The following is a 25,277-nucleotide window of genomic DNA, read 5'->3' as shown; positions in this document are numbered from 1 at the left end:
TCTGAATAATAGTCATGACAATGTAAATGCCAGATTACTGGACTACAGTTCTTAGAATCTTCAGTGAAGTTAGTCATAGCTTATTTAAAATTCTGGAGGCTGAAAACCAACGCACACAAAGTGACCAGTTGAAGAAGTCCATTGGCCTTAAAACCAGTGATTCCCAAACTGGGGGTGATTAGAGTGAGACATGGGGTCTCAGTCTCCCTTCATCTCTTTTCTGATTGTAGAATGGAAGCCATCAATGGGGGGGCGGGGGGGGCAGCACATCATTCCAAACAGTAAAGTTTGAAAAATAACTGAATATTTTTTTCCAAATAGGCCACTGCAATCTATAATTACCGTGATGGCAAACCTATGGCACGCATGCCACAGGTGGCACGCAGAGCCATTTGTGTCAGCACGCGAGCCGCAGGCAAACTTCCCTCACTGCGCATGCAAGTGCCTCACAGCTGATTTTCGGCTGGTTTGAGGCCTTTTCTGGCATTCCAGAGGCTTGAAAAAAAGCCTCTGCAGGTTGAATAGGCCCGTTTTGTCACTTCCTGTTAATACTAGAAGTGATGAAATTGGGCCTATTTGGCCTGCAGAGGCTTTTTTTCAAGCCTCTGGAAGGCCGAAAAAGGCCTCAAACCAGCCGAAAATTACTGAGGCCTGGTTTGAGGCCTTTTCAGCCTCCCAGAGGCTTGAAAAAAGCCTCTGCAGGTTTCGTCTCTTCCTGTAATACCGGATAATCTGATAATTTTCACTGCAAAAAGCCTCCAAACACCGCATCTTTTTTTTGGTGCAGCCGCACCGAAAAAAAACATGCGGTGGCTGCAGGCATTCATGACAAGAGCGACCTGGGCTGGTGGGGAGCCCAGCAACAATAATGGCTCAGCCCTGGCTTGCCTTCCCTGGCAGCCAGCCGTGGAAGGAAGGTAAAGTCACGGCCGTGGGACGATGAAAGAGGCGTTCGTGGGGGAGGAAACGGAGATTAAGGGCCGGGGCCTCTGAAAGGGGAAATGGGGTGACGTGTGTGATGTGTGTGACTGGTGAAGGGAGAGTGGGCGACATGCAGGATTAGCCCAGGCCTTTGATAGATTAGGCCAGGCCTGCCTGGGCAGAAAATAGGTAGATGGGTTAGGAAGGGATACAGAGAGAGGGAAAGAGAAAAAGGGGTGGGAAGAGAGAGAGAGAGAAGGAACAAAGGAAAGAAAAAGGGAGAGGAAGAAAAGGGATAGAGAAAGAAGGGATGGAAGGAAGGGACAGAAAGAAAAAGGGAAAGAAAGGGAGGAGGAAGTGATTCGAATATGGTGGGAGGGAGAGAAAGAAGGAAGAGAAGAAAGGGAAAAAGGAAAAGAGGAAGAAAATGGATAGACAGGGATGGAAGGAAGGGACAGAAAGAAAAAGGGAGAAATTGAATGAGATATATGGATAGATAGATACATGGAGGGAGAGAAGGAGGGAGAGGAAAAGGAAGGAAGGACACAAACCCTGGCTTCAGAAGACTTTGAAACAGCACAGCAATCTAAGGCTGGCCTGCAAGGGATCTCGTAGATGGTCTAGTCAAAACTCCAAAAGCAGGTCAAGTACCTCTGGGGAGGTCGGTCATAAATTAAAACACTTGCTAATCAACCGGCCATTAAGCGAGGACCACTTGCATTTGATTTGCCAGTCACATGACCACCAAGCCGTACCCAGCTGGTCATGTGAACACCAAGCCATGCCCACCCAGTCACGTTACCACTAAGCTATGCCTACTCAGTCACATGATCATCAAGCCACACCCACAAATTAAGCCACACCCATGGAACCTGTTGTTTAAAAATTTGAATCCTACCTCTGATTTTATGGCACTTGATACTTCCTCCACTAGAATATCTGGCATTTCCTCTTTTGTGGGTGTTGTTACTTTTGAGTGATCTTGATCTTTGTATAGCTCAGCCATTTTCATGTTTTAATACAAAACCATTCTTTCTTGTATTTATAAGCTTGTACTTTGCTCTATTAATCCCTTTGTTTTCTTCAACTGCCCTCTTCACAAACTCCATATTAAACTGACACATTTCTTTTTGGATATGTTTTCTCATGGTCTCGCAAAGTTCAACATACTCCAATTTATTAGTGAAACTTCTTATATTCTTCACTGTCTGTCATTAAATCAATAGTTTCATCAGATATTTTTTCTGTATCAAGTGGTAGTGCTATAGATGTAGCAGATTCAAGGATGTTTTTGACTATTTATCAAATATTTTGGTCCGTAATGTTCATCTCTTCCAAATCTTACAAAAGAGCAAAGTGATTTGACAGATTAATCTAAAAATTGCAGTTCTCCTCTAACAATAGTGACAATTTTTGTTTTTCATGACATCATGTTAAGTATAAGAATGCATAAATCTATATGGGGTTATTTATAGCATATAAACATCCAGGTAGTTTGGTAAAAAGGAAACTGCATTTAATATTTTGGTGTGTGTCAACTAAAAACAACTTACTGGATAATTTTTAAAAATATTTTAACCTAAGCTTTTCTATTATAAATTCTAGGGCTATGACACGTGCTATTCCTCCTTATCTTGCCAGGTCTCTGCTGTAACCCAAGTCTGCTATTCTCACTCTCTGCAGCAACAGATTGTCTGTCTGGGCAGGAAAGCCAGGATAATAATGCCCACTACCAGCGAGAGAGTAGCTCAGATGTAGAGGATTCAGTGACACTGATTTACTAGAGGGATTGATGTGACCATCATTTAATGTTCCCTGCGGGCTTCTCCAAAGAGAGATACCAACTTTTAATCCTGGGCAGCTGATGACAACCTAACCTTATCTGCTGTCTGGCTCGGCTATAGTTCACTCATATCCTGCAATCCATCAACTGCTCAAGTGATTTCCCAGAAGTTTGGCAGAGCAGACAGAAGGGCAAGATGCATTTATGCAGAAGAAGAAAATGCTTGGCAGTCTTTGTGAGTTTGTCTGAGGTTATTTTGCAAAATTGTTCAGGGCTGAGCTTTTCTGGGCTTGGAAGCTAAGCTGTGCCTGATTAGAACAGATGGAAACCTTAGGTGTGTAGTTTGAACCAAAAAAATAGAAAACACATAGACTTACATTCAACAGCATAAACTATTTTTGTTGTCACCCAGAAAATTGTACAGTCATGTTCATGAAATCGCTAGGACTAATTTTAATATTTTGATTTTTATCTCACCTTTATTACTTTATAAGTAACTCAGGGTGGTGAACTTATCTAATACTCCTTCCTCCTCCTATTTTCTCTACTACAGCAACCATGTGAGATTGAGTTGGACTGAGAGAGAGTGACAGGCCCAAAGTCAACTAGCTGGCTTTCATTCCTAATGTGGATTAGAATTTACTGTTTCCTGAATTCTCCAGCATTTAATACTAAACTGCCCAAGTTTATGATTATGTTAGTAAATAGCCACTATACCAGTTTGGCTAAATTATGGTTGTGTTAGGTAAAACTGGTTATGTGTGTGTGTGAGAGAGAAAATAACAAGATGGTAGCTAGAGCATTATAATCAAAGCCTGCCCCTTTTTATCTGCATGTGCTGTTGACCCAATGGTTGTGCTTTGGATTACAGCACTACAACACAGTCCTGGGTCAGGTTTTGTTTTGCTTTTTGTTCTTAGGCAAACCAGAGAAGGAGATTAGCCCTCAGTGTGGGACTCACTTCAGAATAAGCATTATTTTGTGCTGTAACACTCCATTTTTATTGCTGGGTCAGTTAGGTTTTTCTGCTTGAGAACCAAGAACCAGTTAAAAGCCATACTTTCTTACATTTGGTTTCATCTAACCGTGCTTTAAAGTTTTTTTTTTTTAATAAAAAATTTATTAGTTTTCAGTAAACAAACATACACAAACAAAACACAAAACATGAAAACGTAAAACTTCTTTTTGGAAAGCGGCTTAGTCCCGGGTTACATCTTTTCTACAGACATAAATCAAATTCATGCTCACTTCATATACCATTTTATATACCACTTTATATACCAAATTCCAGGGTATTTAAATGTTACTTATTATCCCGGTCAGCCAAAAACTTTCACTTCCTAACTTTCTCCTGCACTTTCTTATCCAGATGAAAGCTTCTTTGTGGCGACCATTGCTGACCGCCGCTCCGCCGCTTTCGGAAGAGGGAGTTAAGCCAGCTGAGGACGGGGGTTGCGATTCTCCCGGACCCCTGCCGGATCTCCCCTGTCTTCAGTTACCTCTACGGGGTAACTATTAGCCCCCAAATCCGGCTGGATCGGGGGCACTCCAGCGGCGAGCACCATGCTTTAAAGTTTATGCAGAGACATTTTAAATGATTCATCCAAGTTATGCCCTTCTCTGGAAGTCTGCAGTCAAAGAATGATTTATTCTGAGGAATGTCTAACTTTCAGCACAGATCTCATCTCACATCAATGGGCCCAGCTCCTTCCTATAAGCATAACCCCGCCAAAATGCAATTTCAATTAAGGAGGAGGCAGACTTGACCAACAATTACAAGTTACCAACTTTTTTAGGGCAATTCCTTGACTTAGCCAGAGTCCTATGTTTTCCATCTTTTTCTGCAGCCTTGTTTAATCTTACGGTCTTGTTTATAATATATACCTGCTATCCCATGTACACACAAGAACATCACCCCCAAAGAGATACTACAATAATTTTATATTAATTCTTCCCATCTATTCTACAAATGCATAATTTTGCCAAGAATTAGTTTATAAGAGCTGAGTAACCACTGTTGGTCTGATTGAAATTCCCACCTGAATCAGATCTAAGGGCAATCTAAACTTCGATTTTCAAAGATAGCCACCTGGGTGGTTCAAGGTTGTATAAAATCTATTGTTTTTGATCAATTTGCTTTGTAGATTCCAACAACATTGCCTTCCTTAATGAGGCTTTCTGGCTGCAGATCAAGAGCCCATGAAATTTTCAAAAAACGCTGAATTGTACAACTGTGAAAGAACTGCATTTATAAAAAAATATTGATATTTTCAGAAGAAAACAAGAAGAAAACAATTTAAAACAAAATCCCCTTTCTTGAGTCCCCCAATACAGTGGTCCCCAACCTTTTTTGTACCAGGGACCAGTTTCATGCAGAAACACTTTTTCAAGGACCGGGTAGGGGCCAATAACAGTAAATAAATAAGCGATGAATCCGTAACTTACCCTTTCCAAAAAATCTCTCCAGTGAACTCTGTTTCTGGCTCATTTTGCGAGGGCTAGCTTGCATTGCTGATGCAGGATAAATACGCGCCAAAGAGTCAAGCGCAGAAGTTAGGCGAGGGCGGAAGTGGTTGTCTTTCAAAATAAGACACCCGGAAGCAAAAACATATTTTTATATATATTTTAATCCTGATTATTCATTCTTTGCAGCCCAGTACAAAATGGTCCACGGACCGGTCCCAGTCCGGGGCCCAGTGGTTGGGGACCCCTGCCCCAATAGACTCTTGTTCCTTTTTATTTATTTATTTATTTTGCCCACTACTGAGTTTTGACCACTTATTTAAACTACCTGGAATGAATTATATTTGATATATCTGTGCAATATTCATGTAACTGATTGTTCATAAAATTTTGCAGAACTTGTTTGTTGGAATTTATCTGCCATTAGACCAAAAAAAATGGGTATAAGATTTTATCCAAAGTGGTGAGCAAAAAAAGGAACATAAGGCCTCCATTATAACCTTTATTAATCATGGAACCAATTTGAATCTCTGCCAGAGTGTGCTTGAACTATAGCCAGGTTGTCACAGCAGCTGTTATTTGATCATTGCCACAAGTATGACAACTAGCAGCACTGCATAGTCCAAGAACTAGATACAGAATTTAGCCATCTTAGTGCACAATTTTCTATGAACAGCTGTGCTGTCATTTTAGAGGCTAGGAGTTCTTCCAAGAAACACAAGGACAGCGCTTCAGATACGACCTTTCAGCTTTATTCTACTCTCGCCAAGGTTCTAATTTTGCGCTATCTATTTTACATCATTGGAAAGAAGAGGTGGGGGGAATGAATTATACTTCATTATAGCCCTAATGATATACCGGTAGTGCCTTTATCCATCTGGAAAGTTCCTCTGTGTGTATGAGTGAAAAAGTGGCCAGCAGAACAACAAAGGGTCTTGAACTGTCAAATACGTCTGACCTTAGGATGGCCCCAAGCTCCGAGTCCAAATGAAAATGCAACTGGAACAGCAGCTGAGAGATCTTCACTCTGCACCCTATCTCACATTTTCCCACCACACAGTATTAGCAACCAAAAGTAAATATAAATATTTATTCAATCTCATATTCATGAATCACATATTCATGAGTCCATCTCATATTCATGAGTCAAAACCAATAGTCTATCTAATGAAGAATATGTTGGCCCAATTGAGAGGTAGATTTGGTCATAGGTGTGGTCAATTTAAACCAAAATTGGGACCAGAAATTCTATTGCTAAACAATGCAGTCATTGAGTTGTATCCAATTTTATGGCCCTTTCCCCCATAGTTATTATGCAAATCACCATGTCCTTAATTGAATCACATAGTTGGTACGTAAATCTGGCTTCCCCCATTGATTTTGCATGTTGGAAGCCCCCTGGGAAGGTTGCAAATGGTGATCCCATGACTGGAGGACGTTGCAGCTGAATTACCTGAATTTTGATGTGTGACCACAGGGATGCTGCAAAAATCACTATTAAGTGTGAGGGTTGGTCTTTAATCAGTTTTTAAAGTGCTGCTGTCAATTTGAACTGTCATTGAACAAATTGTTATACTAGGGCTATCCACAAAATAGATTATGTTTTCATCTGTAGCAAGAAGGGGCAGAGCTAGTGTGGCCATCTTTGGTCTGTGCGTCCGCTTCTCAGTTTGCATCTAGTCGTGCTAGTGGGAGGTTCGTATCGTTGCCCGTTATTTCACAGCAAACATTTGAAATGTGTGCTGCAATTGAAAATCCCGTGAGTTGTGAGGTGCGATCATTGATAAGGTTTCTGTTGGCAAAAAACCATAAACCAATTGAAATTTTTCAGCAACTGTGTGAAGTGTACGGGGACAACATCATCACTGAAGGTGGAGTGCACCAATGGTGCATTAAGTTTAAAAATGGCCGAACTACGGCACTCGAGAAGTCCTGAATGCTTTCAAGTGGGAGATTTTTCCTCATCCACCCTAAAGCCCCGATCTTGCACCAAGCGACTGCAGTAGGAGCTAGTAACTCCATCACTAAGCAGTGTGCTTGTTAAGCATGATACCATATGACTGATTTGCAATTTCCTGCTGGCTTAACCATTCACGTTGCTTGTTGGAAGCTGCTATGAAGGTTGCAAATGGTGGTCATGTGACCGTAGGACTATGAATCAGTTAACAAGAATGTGACGGGGGGGGATGCTATGACAGTTACAATTTCAAGAGCCAGCCATAAATCTCTATTTTCAGTGCTATCTATGTACAATCACTGGACAAGTAATCAGTAAGTGAGTGTGCTACCTGTATTGCATTGATCCACTATGGTGAGCAGTAAATTCCTCTGAATACACTTGGACTTAAATGTATAAATAATGTAGGATCAAGCTGATGCTGCTACTCTTTTTTGCTTAATCCTGTATCAATAATGCAATCTAGATAAGCATCTGCATTGGATGGATAGAAGAATGAAAGGAAACATGGAAGTGTATTGCAATACTGTACTCTTTAGAAGTTCTTACCTTTAAAAACCGAAACGCTTTCTGTGTGCTAAACCTTCTAATTGTAGGCTACCGGCACGCATTTTATGTTCTTTCTAACAAATCATGCTGAATTTTTGTAAATTTTCTGTGTGTTTGAGGGCAGAGGAGGGCAACTTTTTGTTGTACCTTTATAGGCTACAAATATGGAAAGAAAAGGAGATGGAGGTACTTTTACTGAATTTGCAAATACTCTTCTTATAATTTTCTCCTAATGACAGGAATGACTCAAAGAATAATAAGAGGCAGCAGAACCACCTCTGAAATGTTTCCTCCAACCTCATTTGTTTCCAAACTATTGATCACAAAAAAGTACAGTAAAAGCACGTATTTTGCCAGTAGTAGCTAACCTTTTTCGGTTCCCGTGCTGATAATTGTGCACGCGCTTGTGCTCTCGCACTTGTGTGCCAGCACCCAGAAGGCAATGCATCCTGCCCCCCTGTGCATGTACGTGCAATCACCCCCACGCGCCATCCATTTGCGCGTGCGTGCGTGACCACCCCATGCACCGCATGTCTCCCACGCAACCCTGGGGGCCCCCCCGCACATGCTTGCCAGATACTCAACAATCAGCTGTCAGACGGTGGCGGCGCATGCGCAGTGGGACTCTTCCAGGCAAGCTCTCGCCTGCCATCAGAATTGGCTCAGCGTGCCACTTCCAGCAAGCGTGCCATAGGTTCGCCAACATGGCTCTATGCATTCCCAAATTAGTTTTTCTATAATTGCCTGGTATACACATAGTTACATGCTTTTTTCCCCCACCTCTCCTGGAGATTAAAACAAACAAAAGAATTCAATCTAGAGATTTTCCTCACGTTATTATAGCAATTGAGATTGCCATTTCTGTCAGTAAGCAATGCAGTCTTAAAAGCATGATGGCATATGACTGCATTGCTTAACAATGGCATTCCCAGTTGCCATCATACTTCAAAGATGGTGCTGGTCATGAAGAGAGAATCTCCTGTGACTGGAGTCAAGCAGCTGGTGAGAAGAGTTTTGGGCAGGTGAGGGAGTGCTGCAGGCTGAACAAATGAACAGAGAGGTTCTATAGTATAGAGTGTCATATCCCTGCATTCTTGTACTTCATAGCGAGGCTCTTGGGGGGCGGTGGGGAAGCAGTAGGAACAACTTACAGAAACAACTAACCCTAACCTTTCCTTCTGGCTTCCTCATTGACTTTGCTTGTGGGAAGGCAGCAGACCAGATCCTAAATGGAGGTCATGTGACTTGCTATGTCATAATCACAAGCCGGGCTCCAGAGCACCCAGATCATGATCACATGACCACAGCTACACTATGTTCTGACCAAGGCTTCCTGAGACCGTAATTAAGCACACGCTTAGTCAACATAACTCTTGTTTTATTTCAACACTGGGGATTATGTTCATTCCCAACCCAGAAGGAGTCCCAAACAGCACCCACCTTTCTCTCCTTTGAATTGCTGCCAACAACTAAAGTGCCAAATTAACTGATAAAACCCAACCAAAGTACAAAGTCCACACCGAGCTTCAAGGTTTAATCCGAACAGAGCAAACGACTTTGTTTCTTGCAAAGGTTTCTCTACCTTTGCACCTCCTTTATACCTTAGGGGAGGGGCAATTACCTCCAAGCCTTACTCCCGAGTCACCTCTTTTGTCTCAGCTGCTGTTGCCTTCTAGCAGCTCTGTGCATAAACTCACTGGGAACAGGCTCCCCTTGTTCCTCTGCCTTGCTGTTGCCAGACTCCGGAGGCTCCAGAGTCTCATCATCAGATGCAAGACCCTCCTCTGAGTCCTCCCCATATTCCTGGCCTGGTCCCTGTTCTTCCCCACTATCTGATTCTGCTGCCGTCTGCACAGGCTGCCAGCAAACCACAACACACTGGAGAGTCTGAGAACTGGTTGTTAAGTCCCCCTTGTTCTGCAGCATTGTAACTTTGAGTGGCTACCAAATGAACAGTTGTAAACCCAAGGACCCATAGTCTTGAAAAACTGATATTAATGGAAGTTTCACAAAGTGTTCAAGGAGAGGATCGTTTGCTAGCTTCTGCAATTTGGACATGTGGCTTTGGCATTGAACATCAATGTTTTCAATAGCAAGCATGCTTTGAATTGTTTTTTATTACATGTTTTTAGTGATGACTGCTTAACTATGGTCTTCCACCATGTATGTATTATTTAATTGATAGCCAATTCATCTCCAATATCTATTTCTTGACCTGCCTTAGTTGGATTATGATAATTGAGAGTTGGGCAGCATAGAAATGTAATATCATCATCACCATCAATCATCTTTGGCAGCCTTCCAAAGTGGTTAAAAGAATCGGGCATTTAGTAAACATGGTTTATTTGTTGGGTATAATATTATTTCTTCTTCAAGGTCTTTATGATGCAGTACTGTATAGCTATAGTTACATTGGTTTGATAGATTGTGTATTATATACTTGGTTTCTCACCAAGGTTTATATGCATCTCCAAACAAAAATGACTCTGAGCAGATCAAGCTCCATTCTGGGCATGGCTCCACTTGATCTTCAAAGCCAGGGGTCCCCAAACTTGGCAATTTTAAGACTTGTGGACTTCAACTCCCAGAATTGTCCAGCCAGCATAGCATAGCTTGTGGGAGAATTCTGGGAGTTGAAGTCCACAAGTCTTAAAGTTACAAAGTTTGGAGAGCTCTGTTCTAAACTGTGAGTCCAAGATAACCTGCTCTGCATGGGGGCCAATCTATCAAAGATGGAATTCTACTGTGATCCAATGATTCCTATAATCAAAATCTTGCTGTAAGCCTCACCCATCCAGGTTCTCACAGTCTTCTGTTCATGTCTCCTAGAGTGGACCTGCACAGTATAACCTGATATTACTGGCATACATCCAATGGGTATACTGGATACTCACCTCATCTTGATGGATGTTCTTTGCCAAGGACTTCATGTAAATATTAACCTGGAGGGGAGAAGCTGCCAAACCCTGCCAAACATGTCATAATGATCAGACCAAGGAGAACCATTGCAAGCAGTATATCTCATATGCAATCCTCATAGGCAGCCCAGAAGAGACAGTGATATGAAAGGCCACTAAACCTCATAATTCTCTCTAGGTCAAAGAGAAATAGAAAACTGGTAAAATTAACTTGGCTAGTGCAATTTTATCTAGCACCGCCTTCACGAAGATCACTGGGATGTTTCATCACGAAGATCACTGGGATGTTTCATTCACTAGATATCTGCAATGTCCAATCATCGATCTTGTTAATCCCTCTTGTGAAATGAAATTCTTCTTTTTATGAAATGTGTTCTGATATGACAGACTATAAACAAGGCTCCACTTGACTGGGGAAACCAGTTCTTGAATTTTATAGCTGTTGTTTACACCTGCAACCCTGCGCACAGAGCAAGGCACCAAGTATTTCTAGACTTTTTCATGTCATGATCATAACAGCACACAAATCTTCACAAAATCTTCAGCATAGAAAGATTCTTCTCAGACTATCGCTTAGTACACCTTAACTCATATAATATTTTTCACAACAACCAAGACAAATACTTGTTTTTTTTTCCACTTGGAAACTCAAAACACATTTATTGCAAATGTATGATGCAGGCAAAGAAACACAGAGAATTGTACAGGTGCTTTTTTAATAGAAAGGACATGTTCCATGAAAGGCTACTTAATACCAACATAAATAACTACATAAACTATTTCTTCTGAGAAATCTTATTAAATTAAAAAAGTACTCTCCATATTTACAAAAACACTGTTGAATTCTTCAAATTATTGCTTGAAGTTTCATAGGCACTTTTTATTTATATCTCAAATCTAAGAATGTACTTTGAAGCTGTTTACATCAGCCCATTTTATCAATGTAGAATGATTGAATGAATACCTCTCTTTGAGAATTTGTACAAATCTTCATTTCATTGGGTTGGTTGACTCTTACCGCAGAGCTTCTGGGATTTCCACCTAAAAAGAAAGATGTTTTGCTTAAATTAGGAACATGAACTAGAATTAAAAGAATAAATCATCTAAGTAGAGAAAACCTCCACAGGTTTCAATGTCCTATTGTACTGTGCATTGTAATAGTAAAGACATATAGATGTTTTAGATATGCATTGGGTTTGATGGCAAGGATGTAAAACACCCCGAATTTCTCAACCAGCAGGGCTGGTTGAGGAATTCTAGGACTTGAACTCTGCAAGTCTTAAAGTTGCAAAGTTTGGAGCCCCCTGTACTATTAGAACAGAATGGCCTTTATGATCTGCAAAAATCACGGTAGCTCTGTCACTCTGAATAACATAATTCTATTTCTCTTTATGCTTTCCAAAATGTTGGGCCACAGCGTCTACAGTGAGTGTGGCTTGGCTAATCTACGAAGGGCATTGAAGCATTGAACAAATGAAATGAGCATTTTATACATTTCAACTTCCTTCTTCAGACTGGGGTTCATTTTTCCCATGGAAACTTAAAGTCAAAATAAGTGCTTGAAGTTGAAAGGATTTTTGTACTTAGAATCCCTCCTGAAACAAACATACATACATGCTTGCATGCATGCATGCATACAAACATACATACATGCATACATATCTGCCCTCACACCAGATCATCAGCTACACTCCTCCAGTGCTCAATAGCCAAGATAATTTTTTAAAACTGATTTAAAGTTTTAAGAATACAAAATATTCTAATATGTAAAATTGAATCATTGTTATATATAGTTTTTAAAATATACTCTTCCATTGTTTGTAGCCTTTTCTTTTCTTATACTTCTTTTTCCTTTCCTTCCTTTTTCCCTAAGTATTTTTGATAAATAAATAAATAGTATCTACCTTATGATAAGCTGGGCAGGCAATACATTTTATAAATAAGTAATTTTTATAAATAAATATTTATTTCTGTTGTGATGAAAAATAGTGACTTCAGGCTACAAAAGAATTTGTTCACTCTTTCTGCTAAATTAAGCAGTTCTTGGAGCATGTATACTTAATTCCAATGAATATTTGGATAATATGATGAATTCTTACTTTTTCAGGTACACGTTGTTGCTTTTCTGTACAAATGCAAACAACAAAGCTAAATAAATTTTGGACAACTGGTAGAATATTATCATGTATATCTGACTTCTGAGCTGATTTTTTTTAATGATTACATTTCCCTTAAAAGGGTAAGCAGCCACAATCATAAAAATCAGATCTTCCTTTTGTATTACCTTTCTGGATATCTATCAATTACTTTAGCACATTAAACATGAATACCTATACTTGTAGAACTCTCACTGATATATAAGTGTCCTCTTTATAAAATGGATTACCCATAGGAAGGTGGGTTTTTGTTTTTGTTTTTTGCTTTAACATCCTGCTGCCCTAACATTATCTTTCCAATTAGGCATACATGTGTGAGGAATTTTCCCAAATAAATTGTGTGAGTGCTCTTACAAAGCCCAAGTTCTATCATCTCTAATGTGGGGTGATTTGCTAATATAAGAGAAATATGTCTGAAGAAAAATGATTTCCACTATACAATTTCAAAAATGCAAATAGCTTTTGAACCACAATAAGGATTACAGATTATTAATTATATTAGAAATTCAGGTCCTTCAGTAAAGATCGATTGATTATGTGCCACAAGGTCATTTTGAATCCCACCAAATAGATATTAGATTTGTTCGTGTCACTGTACAATATGAATATCATTAGAACTTCATGAAACAGGGGGAATGATCAACTCCTTAGCAGTTTAAGATACCAAAATACAACTTGAAGTTGCAAAATGCCTCCCTTGTACAATTCGGGGGGCGGGGGGGGAACAGCATTTTCTTTTCACTGAGCAGTTGTCAGAAAAATAATTTCATCTTCATCACTGAGGGATGGGAAATGGTTTGCTTCCAATTCATCTTGAATACTATCTTTAAATCCAGTGAGGGTGCCTCCCGCTTAATATGACAAGATTACATGAGCCTTGAATGTCTGGCTGTAATTAAGATTTCTCTCTTCTCTCAAATCAACTGTCCTATCTTTAAATGCTATTTTATTTTATTTTTTATTTATTTATTTTTGTCAATTGCTTACAAGATAATAGGTATAAGTAAAAACATAGCTATGAATACATGGATACATATAAGAAAAAAAAAAGAAACAATAGGACAGGGATGGTAGGCATGTTGGTGCGCTTATGCACGCCCCCCTACAGACCTCTTAGGGGTGAGGTCAATAGTAGACAGTCTAAGGTTAAAGTTTTGTTTTCACTTTAAGAAAACAAAATTGAATCAAATAAAAAAGTAGGATGGAAGTGGGAATCAAGAATGAATAGACCTCTTATTTTGCAGAGAAAGGTTATTTTTAAGCCCAAAGGAGAAATGTGAAAGAACAGTAATGAGAAATCAATGATTTGTAGGGGCAGTGTAATTTTGTTTCATATCAAAAAATGCCAGCTGAGAGGGTTTGAGAGGCTGTTCAGTAAGAAGCTCTTTCTAAGGAGTTCCTTCTTGAGGGGTCTTATCTATCAAGGTGACCTCACTATCAGCACTCAATTCCTACAAATTCCCAGAGGCAAGGTAAGGAAGTACTTTCTCTTTTTCAACAAAGTGATAAAGAATTTATCCCCTTATAGATTATCCTTTGAAAAAAGTGATGATCATCTACCAACTTGCTTCCAGTTCTAAATCAGCTCCTGAAATTGCGATTACTTACCCGTCTTAGCTGCCTTATGTTACTTCCACGAATTGCCTCCATCAGATCACTGTGGAGTGATCTTACCGGGGTAGAAGGTCGGCTTGAAGGACGTGACCCTTCTTCTGATATATTGTCTGGGATGGACTTTAATGAATTTTTAATTTCTTTTAATATTGCATTGTCATATTGTTTGTTTTTCTTGCTTTTTTTCTTCTTCTGCTTATTTTGTAGAGCCCTCTTGGCGCTTTCCTGCTGTTTTATAACCTCAGCAATATTCCTGGTGGGTGCTTTTTTTTCTACAACTATTTGAGGAGGAGGAGGAGGAGGTGGTGGAAGAGGAGGAGGAGGAGGAGGAGGTGGTGGTGGTGGCGGTGGTGGTGGTGATGGAGGTGGTGGTGGTGCACTTCGAGCTGGAGGTGGTGATTGTGGTGGGAATGGAGATTGGTTTTTAATAGCAGTGGATTTCTTTAAAATCTTTGGTGAAGGCATAGGTGAACTTTTGGGAGGTGAAAGTTGGTTTTGAGGAGTGGAAACTTTCTTAGAAATCTTTGGAGAAGACCAAGGGGAACTTCTAGGAGATGAATATGGTGAAGAACCAGGAGTTCCCTTCTGCAATGCTTTGGTCTTTGGATTGAGTCCTCCATCCCAACTGGATTGTTGTTCTTTCTGTTCTTGCATTCGTTTCTGCCTTTGTTTATCCATATTTCTTGTCAGAATGCTTGTCATACTCATTCTTGGGCCAGCAAGCTCAAAGTGATAGCCTAGTTTCACAATAGTAGAATTGTCCCTTAAAAGTTTAACCATGTCCATTTCAGCCTGACTGCCCATTATGTGCCTTTGGTTATGGAATCGTAATTCTGTTAAAACTTTGTTGTTCTGTAAAGCCCTCATGATAGCAAGAATTCCTTTACCTGTGATAAAATTAGAATCTAGATTCAGACTTACAATATGTTCATTCACCTTCAGCATACCTGCAATAGCCATTGCAACATTGTCATCAGCATGAGTGTTAGCCAGATTAAAAGTCTTCACTACAGTGTTATTCTGTAGTGCCTGAGCAAAATGTGTTAGCATCTGCGGTGTGATATTTTCAATATTGTTTAAATTGACCTCAGTAGTTTCAGTATCATTGCTCCTAACTTTTTCTAATGCATCTTCAATCACTGTTGGATTTCCACAGGGATGCATGGCTCCCATCCTGTAGTTCAAATATTCCGCTTCCTTTTCACTGTGACCATTGGTAACGATTTCATTTTCATTGTAGTTTTTAAGTTTAATGTTGAGTGAAGTTTGCTTCTTAGTATTTGGAAGTTTTTCACACTCTTCAACAGATTCCTCTTCATCATCTGTACTGCTTGCTTCTTCTCTGTCATCTTCTTCCTCCTCTTCCTCCTCTTCCTCATTGTTCTCTTCCTCTTCATTCTCATCCTCTTTGTTTTCTTCATCATCTTCTTCATTGTGTGCCTCTTCAGAAATTTCACTGTTACTTCCTGTAAAATATTCTTCTTTGATTTCTTCTGACCCATCACCATCATCATCTCCTTCTTCTTCTTCTTCTTCTTCTTGCTTATAATCCTACAAGGGAATTATGGTTCAGTTATGATCAAAAGTACATGACAAATATACATCTTATCTAGAAAAGTCCTCAAATTTCATTCCAGTGAACTTTTCTGATGATCTTTTCCAGGTAATTATTATAGAAAAATTATGCACCGTGATGATTTTTGAGAAGGAGTACTCTCAAATTCAGTTTTGCTTAAAAATATTCCATGCATCTGATCACAATTTATTGAAGATGTTTGAATGTTTAAGAATGTTGTGATTATGTGTCATAACATCTAATGGAAAGTGTTCACAATATTACTGAGGATTAATAGCATAATGAGTACTACTCTAACCTCTATTTGCCTGTAATTGGATATTGGATATTTTCAGAGAACAGCACCCTGGGATTAGCAGCTGCAGGTGGTGATTTTGAAATCCCCCAAAGACAGAAAGTTAGCTTCCACCATGTCCACCATGTTTCTGATCTTGAGTGAGAAAAATAAGAAACGATTGGTAATTAAGTAATTTCTAAAATGTTTTACTTAGCATAATGTGTAATTCGTTTCTTCTTCTAATCCAAAAGGGGATAGCCTGAAATTTCATCCTGCAGAAGATCCCTGTAAACACTACAGAAAATCCCCAGAGACCAATTTTCTAAGATCTACCCAAATCTAAAACCAAATTGCTGGAAATGTAGACATTAACAATGTACTTTCTTTCATTCTTGGTGGTCATGCCCCGAAACGAAGAAATATTGGAAAGTGATTCATATGTGGTTAGGGGAGTTAATTGAAAATAAAATTGATTTCATTCTGGAACTATTCCTCTTAGGAATAATTAAAAGAAACTATAATATAAAGATAAAATATCTTATATTACACGTAATAACAGCAGCCAGAATTTTCTACACACCGTACTGGAAGAAAAACGCCATACCTCCCGAAGTTTTAATAATTAAAAAAATCTTTGCGTGCGTTGAAATGGATAAATTAACTATGGAACGAAAAAGGAAAGCTGACATGGACTACAACGCAATGTGGGAAACACGGTATATCTGGCTTGACAATAGACATAAGAATAGAAAATGTACATAATGTATATAATAGTTATGAAGGTATGGAAGTAGTATTGAAAGGTATTAGGTATTGAAAGATTGGATAGGATGTATAAATGTATATATATATATTGTCACAGTATTGTTCAATTAGTAATGGTATAATGTATAAATGGAAAAACCCAGTAAAGTGTTGGGGGAAAAAAAAGAAAATCCCCAGAGAGCTAGCTCAGTGTTTTTTGTTTTTTGTTTTTGGTTTTATTTGGTCCTTTCAAATCAGTCCTGAGAGCTGATGACCACATGGAGAAGTCTTTGTAGTTTTCCTGGCAACTTTTGCAGAAATGGTTTGCCATTGCTTCCTTATTAGGGCTAAGAAAGAGTGACAGGCCCAAGGTAACCCTACTGGCTTTGTGCCTAAAACGAGACTAGCCTGCACCGTCTCCCACTTTCTAGTCTAGGCCTTTAACCCATTATGTTGGCTCTGGTTGATTTTGTTACCAGACTATAATTTTTAACAAGAGTGAATTTTATAGAACACAATTAATTGTAAATAAATATCAAGGTAAATACATTTATTTCTATTTGTGCATGTGGCCGATTTGTGGATTTTTAACGTGCCACTCAAAGTCCCAAGTCAGACCTTTGGACCAGAAAAAGTTGCTCATCCTGTTCTAATCTGTCTAGCTGTCTTCTATACTTATTAGAACAGGACAAAATCAGTATGCACAATTTCGGTGTTGACATCTCACATGGAGATATGTCAGTGAAGAAAAAAAACCAGTTGATGCTGTCAGTGAGTGCTTCCTAATTATGTTGTTCGGATACCTTCTTTGTTAAACTTGCAGTATCTTTTTTGCTTGAATTTCATTCCCTCTCCCACGACCACCACCCCCAAAAAAGGATTCTAATCCAGCCTTCTTCATTGTATAAGCAGTGTTATCACTTTCTGCCCCAACTGTTAGTTGTAGCCTCACTTTATCAGTTCTAGAGATGAAATGAGGGGCGGGGGGGAAATCCTGGAAGAATACAAATATCTATATTAATAAGCAAGGCCATGAAAAAACAACCCCTGATATCCAAATTCTGGATCCAGCAATTCAGCTCAAAGAATTTAGATCTCCCATTATTGTCAATTCCTGTTTCAAGCTGCTACAATTAGTTTTCTTCCAACCATGCGAAGTTTCCAGATGAAAATGGAGTATCAGCAGTATTCTCAAGGCCATTAATTATGCCTAACCTGTTATTGTTCTCCTTTTGCTGTTACACAGGCAGACACCCACAGAGTTTGTGTGTTTGTGCGTGCGTGCATGTGTGTGTGTGTGTTGGGATAGAGAGGTAGAACACTGTTGAACTGTAAAAGAATATTATCCATGCAGTCTCCATGCCTGCCGCGTTAGTGCTTTGTCTTTAAAGTTTGAAGGTTGAATTACAACCATTGGACTTGAAACACAGAACAATTTCAGAGAAGTGCCAAACAGTGTCAAGTGTAGGTTGAAATTAAGTCTAGAATTAACTGTGCTTGTACATTCCCAGTTCCAGACATAATGACTGTTGTTGCTATTTAGGTATACTGTTGAATTGCATAACTCTAAATCCTGCTCTTTTCATCATTACTTTTTTCTTATTTGGATTATGATTGTTTATTATTGCTTATTACAGTTATTTCCTTCTGCCCTTGGAAAGTCAGGATGACCAGTAGCTATTAGTACTTGGATTGCATACCAACACCCTGGCTCAAACACCAGGATAAATTCCTTCAGACTGGTTCTGATAAGAATGAAACATGACTATCAGTTCAAAGTTAAATAAAGACCTGTAATCTGCATGCTGCTAGGAATGTTATTTTCTCTTTACTGGTTGGTATGTTTTATTCCAATTTTCTGCTCTAGAAAAACAACGTTATGTTTTTTCCAACACAGTATGTGTTTTTGTTTCTTTTATGTTAAAGGCTGAGATTTGAAATGTATGGCTTCTGTTTAGGAGGCTAAAATAGGAAGAGGTGAATTTACGTCCATATTTCTTCTTAGAACCACAGTTTAAAAAAATCCGCAGAAAGGTAGATTTTCTAATTAATTGAAAATCGATTTCTCTCTTTCTCTCTATTGCTTCCTCATTATCTGCTATCTGTAGTCCTCACTCAATGACTGGTCACTTAGTGACAGTTCAAAATTACAGCAGACTGCAGTTCCAGAATTCCAATGGTTACACTGTGATCATGTGATCACAGTTGGCAACTGGCCTGCATTTATTTATACCCTTTTGTGGTATTCTGTGGTATTCTGAAGTCACGTGACCATGATTTTTGCTGGTTTCCAGTATTTACTTCAGGTTTATGGTAAGAAATAACTATTAGATAAAATAGATTTGTTTAACAACTGTGGCATTTACTTAATGACCACCACAAAAAAAGTTGTAAAATTGAGCATAGAGATATAGTGACCCACTTAACAATTTATAGCTATAATTCGGGACTCATTCATGGTTGTAAGTTGAAGTATGTATCTCTCTATCATTCTCTCTATCTTTTATCTACTGTATCTAGCTAGCTAGCTATGTGTCTCATCAATCATCTGTTATAAATGTGAAGTAGTTGTTTGTACGATTTTTGTTTATTATTCATTTGATTGCTATAGTTGCCCATCTCAACAAGTGACTCTGGGTGGCATACATGTTTTGATTACAATACTTTTTAGCATGTTAGAAGTTGCTCCTTTTAACAAATTTCTCTGTTCTGAGTTTTCTGAGTTTCTAAACTTGTATTGTATTATGGAGTTTCTTTAATAACTCTGGATTTGGGGCGTTGGAGTTGGAAACAGAATTGGAGGGATAAGGGGAAGGGGAAGGAGAAGGGAGGGACAGAAAGTTAATAGAGACTTGGTACATCAAGAAACAATTTTCAACACATCAGTAAAGAACTTCAATTACCACCATTTGTAATGCTTATGATGAGATTTATGCCTGGCCTTATTCAGACAATAAATTTATTCTGATGATAAAAGAAGAAGGAAGCATATTTTCATTGTCCTCACTTTGCTATATGTTCATTATGCTAGAAACAAATATTTGAAGTGCAGATTTTTGCATTCTACTTTCTTAATTTCTACCACTTGAAATCCTGGAAAATATGACGTACAAAAGAACAGAAAGAAGCATATTGAAGTTAACATGCATATCACCACAGGTCCTCATAATCACATGAATGATTCGAAAATCTGAATAAGGCTCTTAAATATTCAGATCTCTCGATGTATATAATAATACATGAAAGGCAACCAGTAATTAGCATCTTCCCTTGAGTCATCATTTTGTACCAGCTTCTGTTGCTGGAATTAAGGGTTTTCCTTAAAGCGTATTAAATGCTATGAGTCTGAAATGAGATAGTACACATCTGTTGCAGCACAAGGCTAAATAGAATCTGATATTATATGTGTAACTGAACCTGAGATATGAGTGAGAGACATTTAGCAAAAATACATAATCAGTTCAACTGTGGCCATGTCAGTACTTCTCAGCTTGAGCTTTGATGATGTTTTTGGGTGTTCCTTCAAGTAAGAAGAATATTTGTATATTAAAAAAAGATCTTCACAGTGTAAACTAGCATCCTGAGAAGCAGAGTTCTGACGTAACGAACTCACTGGGATGATAATTTAATAGCCCAGAGAAAGAAAATGTATATTAGTCTACAGCCTCTACACATTAATAAAGATTCTATTCTTGATCCTTTGGCTTTTTAGTTTGATGGAAAATACAGAGCAAGGAAACTATTTTACTGAATGAAAGTTATTTCTGGGGCCAAATTAATGCAGTTATTCTCCTACCTGTTCACATGCCCCCATTCTCTCTTTTTCCAGAAGTTTCTTAGTCTCCCTTTCCCAGTAGGCCATCAGTGCTTCCCGGCTAAAAGTTCCTGTGGGAGTTTTCTCTGTTAGACTTTTTTGCCTATGCCCCACAGGAAGGCTCGGGTCAGGATCAATATCCTCCAACTCTTTCTCCAGCTCCTTCAACTCCTCATCAGTAAGAGAAGCAAGGAGTTCATCTTCATCCAAGTCTTCATATTTACTAAGCCCTCGCCTGTAGCCAAAGCCAGACATGGCTCCTTCTGTTATCAGGCTGATGTAAAGTTGAAACTACAATGCAGCATTCACGGAGACTGAAACCAAGGCGCCTTCATCTACTTTGGTTGGCAAATGTTCACTCCCCGCAGTAAGTGCAGCACCTTTTAAAAATATTCTTAGGGGGTTGCGACAATGCACGGAAGGATGAAAGCATGCTCTGTTTTAAGCATCAGACGTCAGCAAGAGTTGAGCAGAAAGAATGTCCCAAAGCACCGGTGTCTTATGTCTCTTAAACACAGGGATTACTGACACCCTGACAAGAACCATATTTAGAGTGGCTTGATAAAAGGAAAATGAATGCTCATCTGTAGATTTAGAAACCGAGGGAGATAGTTGTTCATAAAGCAACAAGCACCATTACTTTGACACACAAGACTTTGTGTCTACCCAAGCAACAAAGATCAGGTAATGAAAGGGGTGCTTTGTTCAGCATGATGAGGGTCATTTCTTAACTGGAACACTCTTCCTTTTCATGGCCCAATAGGAAGAGAATGGATAATAACTGTTCAACTTGAGATTTGCTAATTTTGATAATTTTAAGATGGAAATAGGAAAACCCATGTTCCCCAAATTATGGAATGTGCCACTAAATTACGCAAGGGTTTAAACATAAAAATATAGTAACTCAGCTATAATATATTTTTTCTTTTAAAAATATCAAGATATGGAAGTGAACCTGAATTTGACAACTAAAGACTTTTTTTAAAAATTATTGTAAAAGGCATACTGGGACAACAATATTGCTATGATAGAAATCATTTTGTGGAGATGGATTTGACCTTTGTAAACTTTTATATGAAGGGACATAATCTATATTTTCCTTCATTAATCTGAACTATTAAAAATAAGGGTGTTTTTTAAAAAAATGCCTGCATTTCTGTGGATATTTTGTTGTTCTTAGATTATAAGCATTATCAGTAGAATAACTGAATACAAGTTTTGAGAAAAATACCTATGATTTAATTATTTCAATCAGTTTCAAGCATGTTTGACTCTCAGGTGCACCTTGTTCTAAATCTGTCTGTCTTTTTCATACAAATATAAATATAAGGCATTGGTAATAGGCTAAATTAACTTTCCGTACTTGCAGATACTCTAAATAACACTGAAAGGGTTCCATACATTAAATTAGATTAAGCAAACATCTGTAGCAGCAGTATTAAATGTTGGTTCATACTACACTTGGTTTGTTTATAAAGAGTTTCATCTTTCCTCTTTAAAACATACATAACAACAATTTGGATTATCTTTAAACATGAGGTAACTCGGGGTTCATATACATTACTGAGTCATTTTTCTGACGGCTGACTCTCACAATCTGATATTTGTATTAATTCAATCATTTTCTGTGAAGTTTGATTAAAGCCTGATTTTAAATGGGTATATTGCTTTGGTCCCTATAGTTCACAGATAGGTTTAATTTTTATTCTGTTATTTTGTGCAGGTATCTGGATGCCAACAATTGCAGAGCACAATTCTAGAGAAACAAGATATTAGCAACGTATAAAAGAAAAGACGACGAGATGTAATAAAATCAAGATTAAAAGAATACATAACTTTTAAATGAACAATAAATATGTTAATGTGCTCCAGCTAGAAGAATGCTAATAATAGTAAAGGTTTGTCTGTTTGTGGATAAATTCTTTGAAATATACAGGCTTGTTGGCATCATTCAAACTAAATTTGTTAAGTATAACAGTTATCTAAGGTGGTGATGTCTTCTTAAAGTACTAAACATAAGCCAAGTCAAAAATTGTAAAAAAAAAAAGAAGAAGAAGAAGAAGCTATTTCTATGTTGACAGATGGTGTTCTGGAGATAGCTATTTTGGTGTTGGAACAATGAGTCTGGCTCCTTCGTGCCTTCCTGGAACAGATTTCCCTTAAGTTGGCAGAGTGATCTGGTTTCAAAAAGAGGAATGCAATTTTAAGATACATTCAAAATTCCAAAAATGACATTCCAAAAATGTCAAAAGAAACAATAATCACATAACCATGCTTTCCTCTGCTTCACACACACCTCATCTGAAGTTTTAAGCACAATTTTCTGTATGAACAGGTCGTATGGGGGAAAAGTTGGAGGAAGAGGCTATATTAAACCTGTGAAAGAGAACGCTGAGTGAGATTCTGATAAAACCGTCCAATACTGATGTTGCTTCTTACAGGCAATGAGTGAAAAGTAGATCTAATGGACATACAGTACATTCTGTGAGGGTAATTTTCCCTTAAACGTTAGAAGAAAAAAGGTAAAAGACTGAATCGTTTTTAAAAAGGATGGGCTATTTTTTTAAATTAACCACCTTAATTTTAAAATTAAAATGAGCAACCAGGCAAAAATGAGCAACCCAAAAATGACACACCCAACCTAGAATTTGGTTAGGTCACTGAAAATCAGTTGCTACGATGAAGGAAGCAATATGGTGCTTGGTGTTAGAAAAAAGAATTCACACTAACAGGTTTTACAGAGAATGTGTGGAATGGAATATGATTATCTCTTAAAGTAAGATCTAAGGCAGGAGCAGCAAAGATCATCCTGATTACTGGTGAGGAGGTAGCCTCAGCCCTCTTGAGGGGCTGCACCAGAAGCTGGCTGAGTGTTTCCTGAGCACTGTGATTCCTGTCTTGCTTTGGATTGACACTGTGCCTCGACTTGGATCATGCCCTGTGAACATTTGTGTATCGTGGATTTAATTTTGCCTGGTGGGTTTATCTTGTTGGTAACTTTCAAGTGGCGTGTAGACTCACTGGCCATTGTTCTGTGGACATTGGTCTGCTTTTGGTCTGGACTTAATTGGGAATTTTCTGGGCAATATTAATAAACCCACTCAATCACTGGTGTGTGTGTGTGTGTGGAGAGAGAGAGAGGGGAGGGGGGAGGAGGGGGCTGTGTAAGCCAGAGAGTTCAGTTGCCTCATACACAGCATTGAATAAGCTGTTAAAAATGACTCTGGCCTCACCTCTATTCTTTACCCAGAACTGAACACTGGTGGCGAAGGTGAGATTGAATGGAAATGGAAGCTGCAAAGAGCTGAATCACTGTGAGCTGACCCACTCGGAGCTGAATCACCAGAGCTGATCCACAGTTGCTGCCACTTCATTGACCATAGAGACCCCAACCCAGATTGCCTGGGGCTCACACCAGTCTCTTGAAAAATAGCTGTGCTACTGCCTTTTGCTCCATGCAACCCAGCCTCTGAGACATGGGACTCCTACCTTGCTTGCTTCGACTGCTTCCTCGAAGCCAACGACTTTGCTGAAATTGCTGACAACGGGAAAAGGGCACTTTTCCTAAACTTTTGTGGCCCAGAGATCTTTCACAGATGGCCAGGGCTCTCCTCGCTCCACTGGCCATTCAGTCTGTGCCATGAGATGTGCTGCAGAGCAAGCTATGGGCTCACCACGTGCCCAAACCTTCACGAATTGCACATTGGCATGCCCTCCATCATTGGAATCAGACTGAAGATGAATCCTTCAACGAATACGTTGCCACCCTTCAAAAGGCAGCCCTGTATTGTGAGTTCAGGGACTTAGATGATGCTCTCTTGGACAGAGTGGTCTGTGGTGTGATGTGAGGGATGTCAAGCTACAGTGGCGCCTCCTTGTAAAAACAGACCTTACCCTGCAGATGGAACTTGACAAGGCACAAGCAGCCGAGATGTCCAATCACTCCATGGCTGAGTTTCAAAAATCAAAGAGCCCACCAGCATTACAGAAACCAGTCACTGTGCCTCATGAAGATGCTAAGCCCGGTGAATTGGCAGATGAGGACGATGACATCTATTGCCTCAAATCCTCCAAGGGGAGGAATGTGGTCACAGAAAAGAGGCAAACAGCATGTGTTGGTTGTGGCAACAATCACTCACGAATGCCGTGTAAGTTCAAGAATGCCATCTGTCAAAGATGTCAAAAGAAAGGACTCAAACACGTCCATGCATACCTCTATGGCAAACCATTTGACCTTCTGACTGATCACAAGCTGCCACTGGTCCTGCTCACTGGGGACTGCCAAACATCATAAGTGTTGTCCCCTCGCATGCTACGCTGGACTGTGTTCCTAGCTGCATACAGTTACCGCCTCCTGCATTGGCCGGGTAAGACACTTAGCCGTGCTGATGCCCTCAGCCGCTCCCAACTATTGTAGAGGATCTGGCTCCAGCATCATCTGTTTTATTAATTGAAGACCTGCCGTCCGGTCCTATTATGGCATCGGAGATCACTGCATACGCCTC

At 39.2% G+C, this 25,277-nt stretch overlaps 1 protein-coding gene and 1 long non-coding RNA gene across 2 annotated transcripts; one reads left to right on the top strand and one right to left on the bottom strand.

The window, feature by feature from the left end:
- Positions 1-11,290: 11,290 nt before the first annotated feature.
- Positions 11,291-21,139, bottom strand: LMOD2 (leiomodin 2). The gene is made up of 3 exons (XM_026714077.2): positions 20,755-21,139; positions 14,356-15,912; positions 11,291-11,632 (listed from the first exon to the last, which is right to left on the bottom strand). The coding sequence occupies exons 1-3, from the start codon at positions 21,025-21,027 to the stop codon at positions 11,606-11,608; spliced, it is 1,857 nt and encodes a 618-aa protein (XP_026569862.2). The 5' UTR covers positions 21,028-21,139; the 3' UTR covers positions 11,291-11,605.
- Positions 21,140-21,329: 190 nt separating this feature from the next.
- LOC148125525 (uncharacterized) lies at positions 21,330-22,662 on the top strand. Its single transcript, XR_015743749.1, has 2 exons — positions 21,330-21,456; positions 22,496-22,662. It is a non-coding gene; the product is annotated as an uncharacterized LOC148125525 (long non-coding RNA).
- The last annotated feature ends 2,615 nt before the right edge of the window (positions 22,663-25,277 follow it).

Source organism: Pseudonaja textilis, chromosome 5 (genome assembly GCF_049901715.1).
Source record: "Pseudonaja textilis isolate UNSWEBS1 chromosome 5, rPseTex1.2, whole genome shotgun sequence".
Lineage (NCBI taxonomy): Eukaryota > Metazoa > Chordata > Lepidosauria > Squamata > Elapidae > Pseudonaja > Pseudonaja textilis.
This window is presented reverse-complemented; position numbering and strand designations above follow the sequence as displayed.

What these genes read in the sequence shown, in the direction of transcription:
- LMOD2 (XM_026714077.2), bottom strand. Translation starts at nt 21,027, where the DNA reads ATGTCTGGCTTTGGCTACAGGCGAGGGCTTAGTAAATATGAAGACTTG. An exon ending in GAATGGGGGCATGTGAACAG is followed by an intron (nt 15,913 to 20,754) that starts GTAGGAGAATAA and finishes ATTCCCTTGTAG; the next exon opens with GATTATAAGCAAGAAGAAGA. An exon ending in ACATAAGGCAGCTAAGACGG is followed by an intron (nt 11,633 to 14,355) that starts GTAAGTAATCGC and finishes CTTTCTTTTTAG; the next exon opens with GTGGAAATCCCAGAAGCTCT.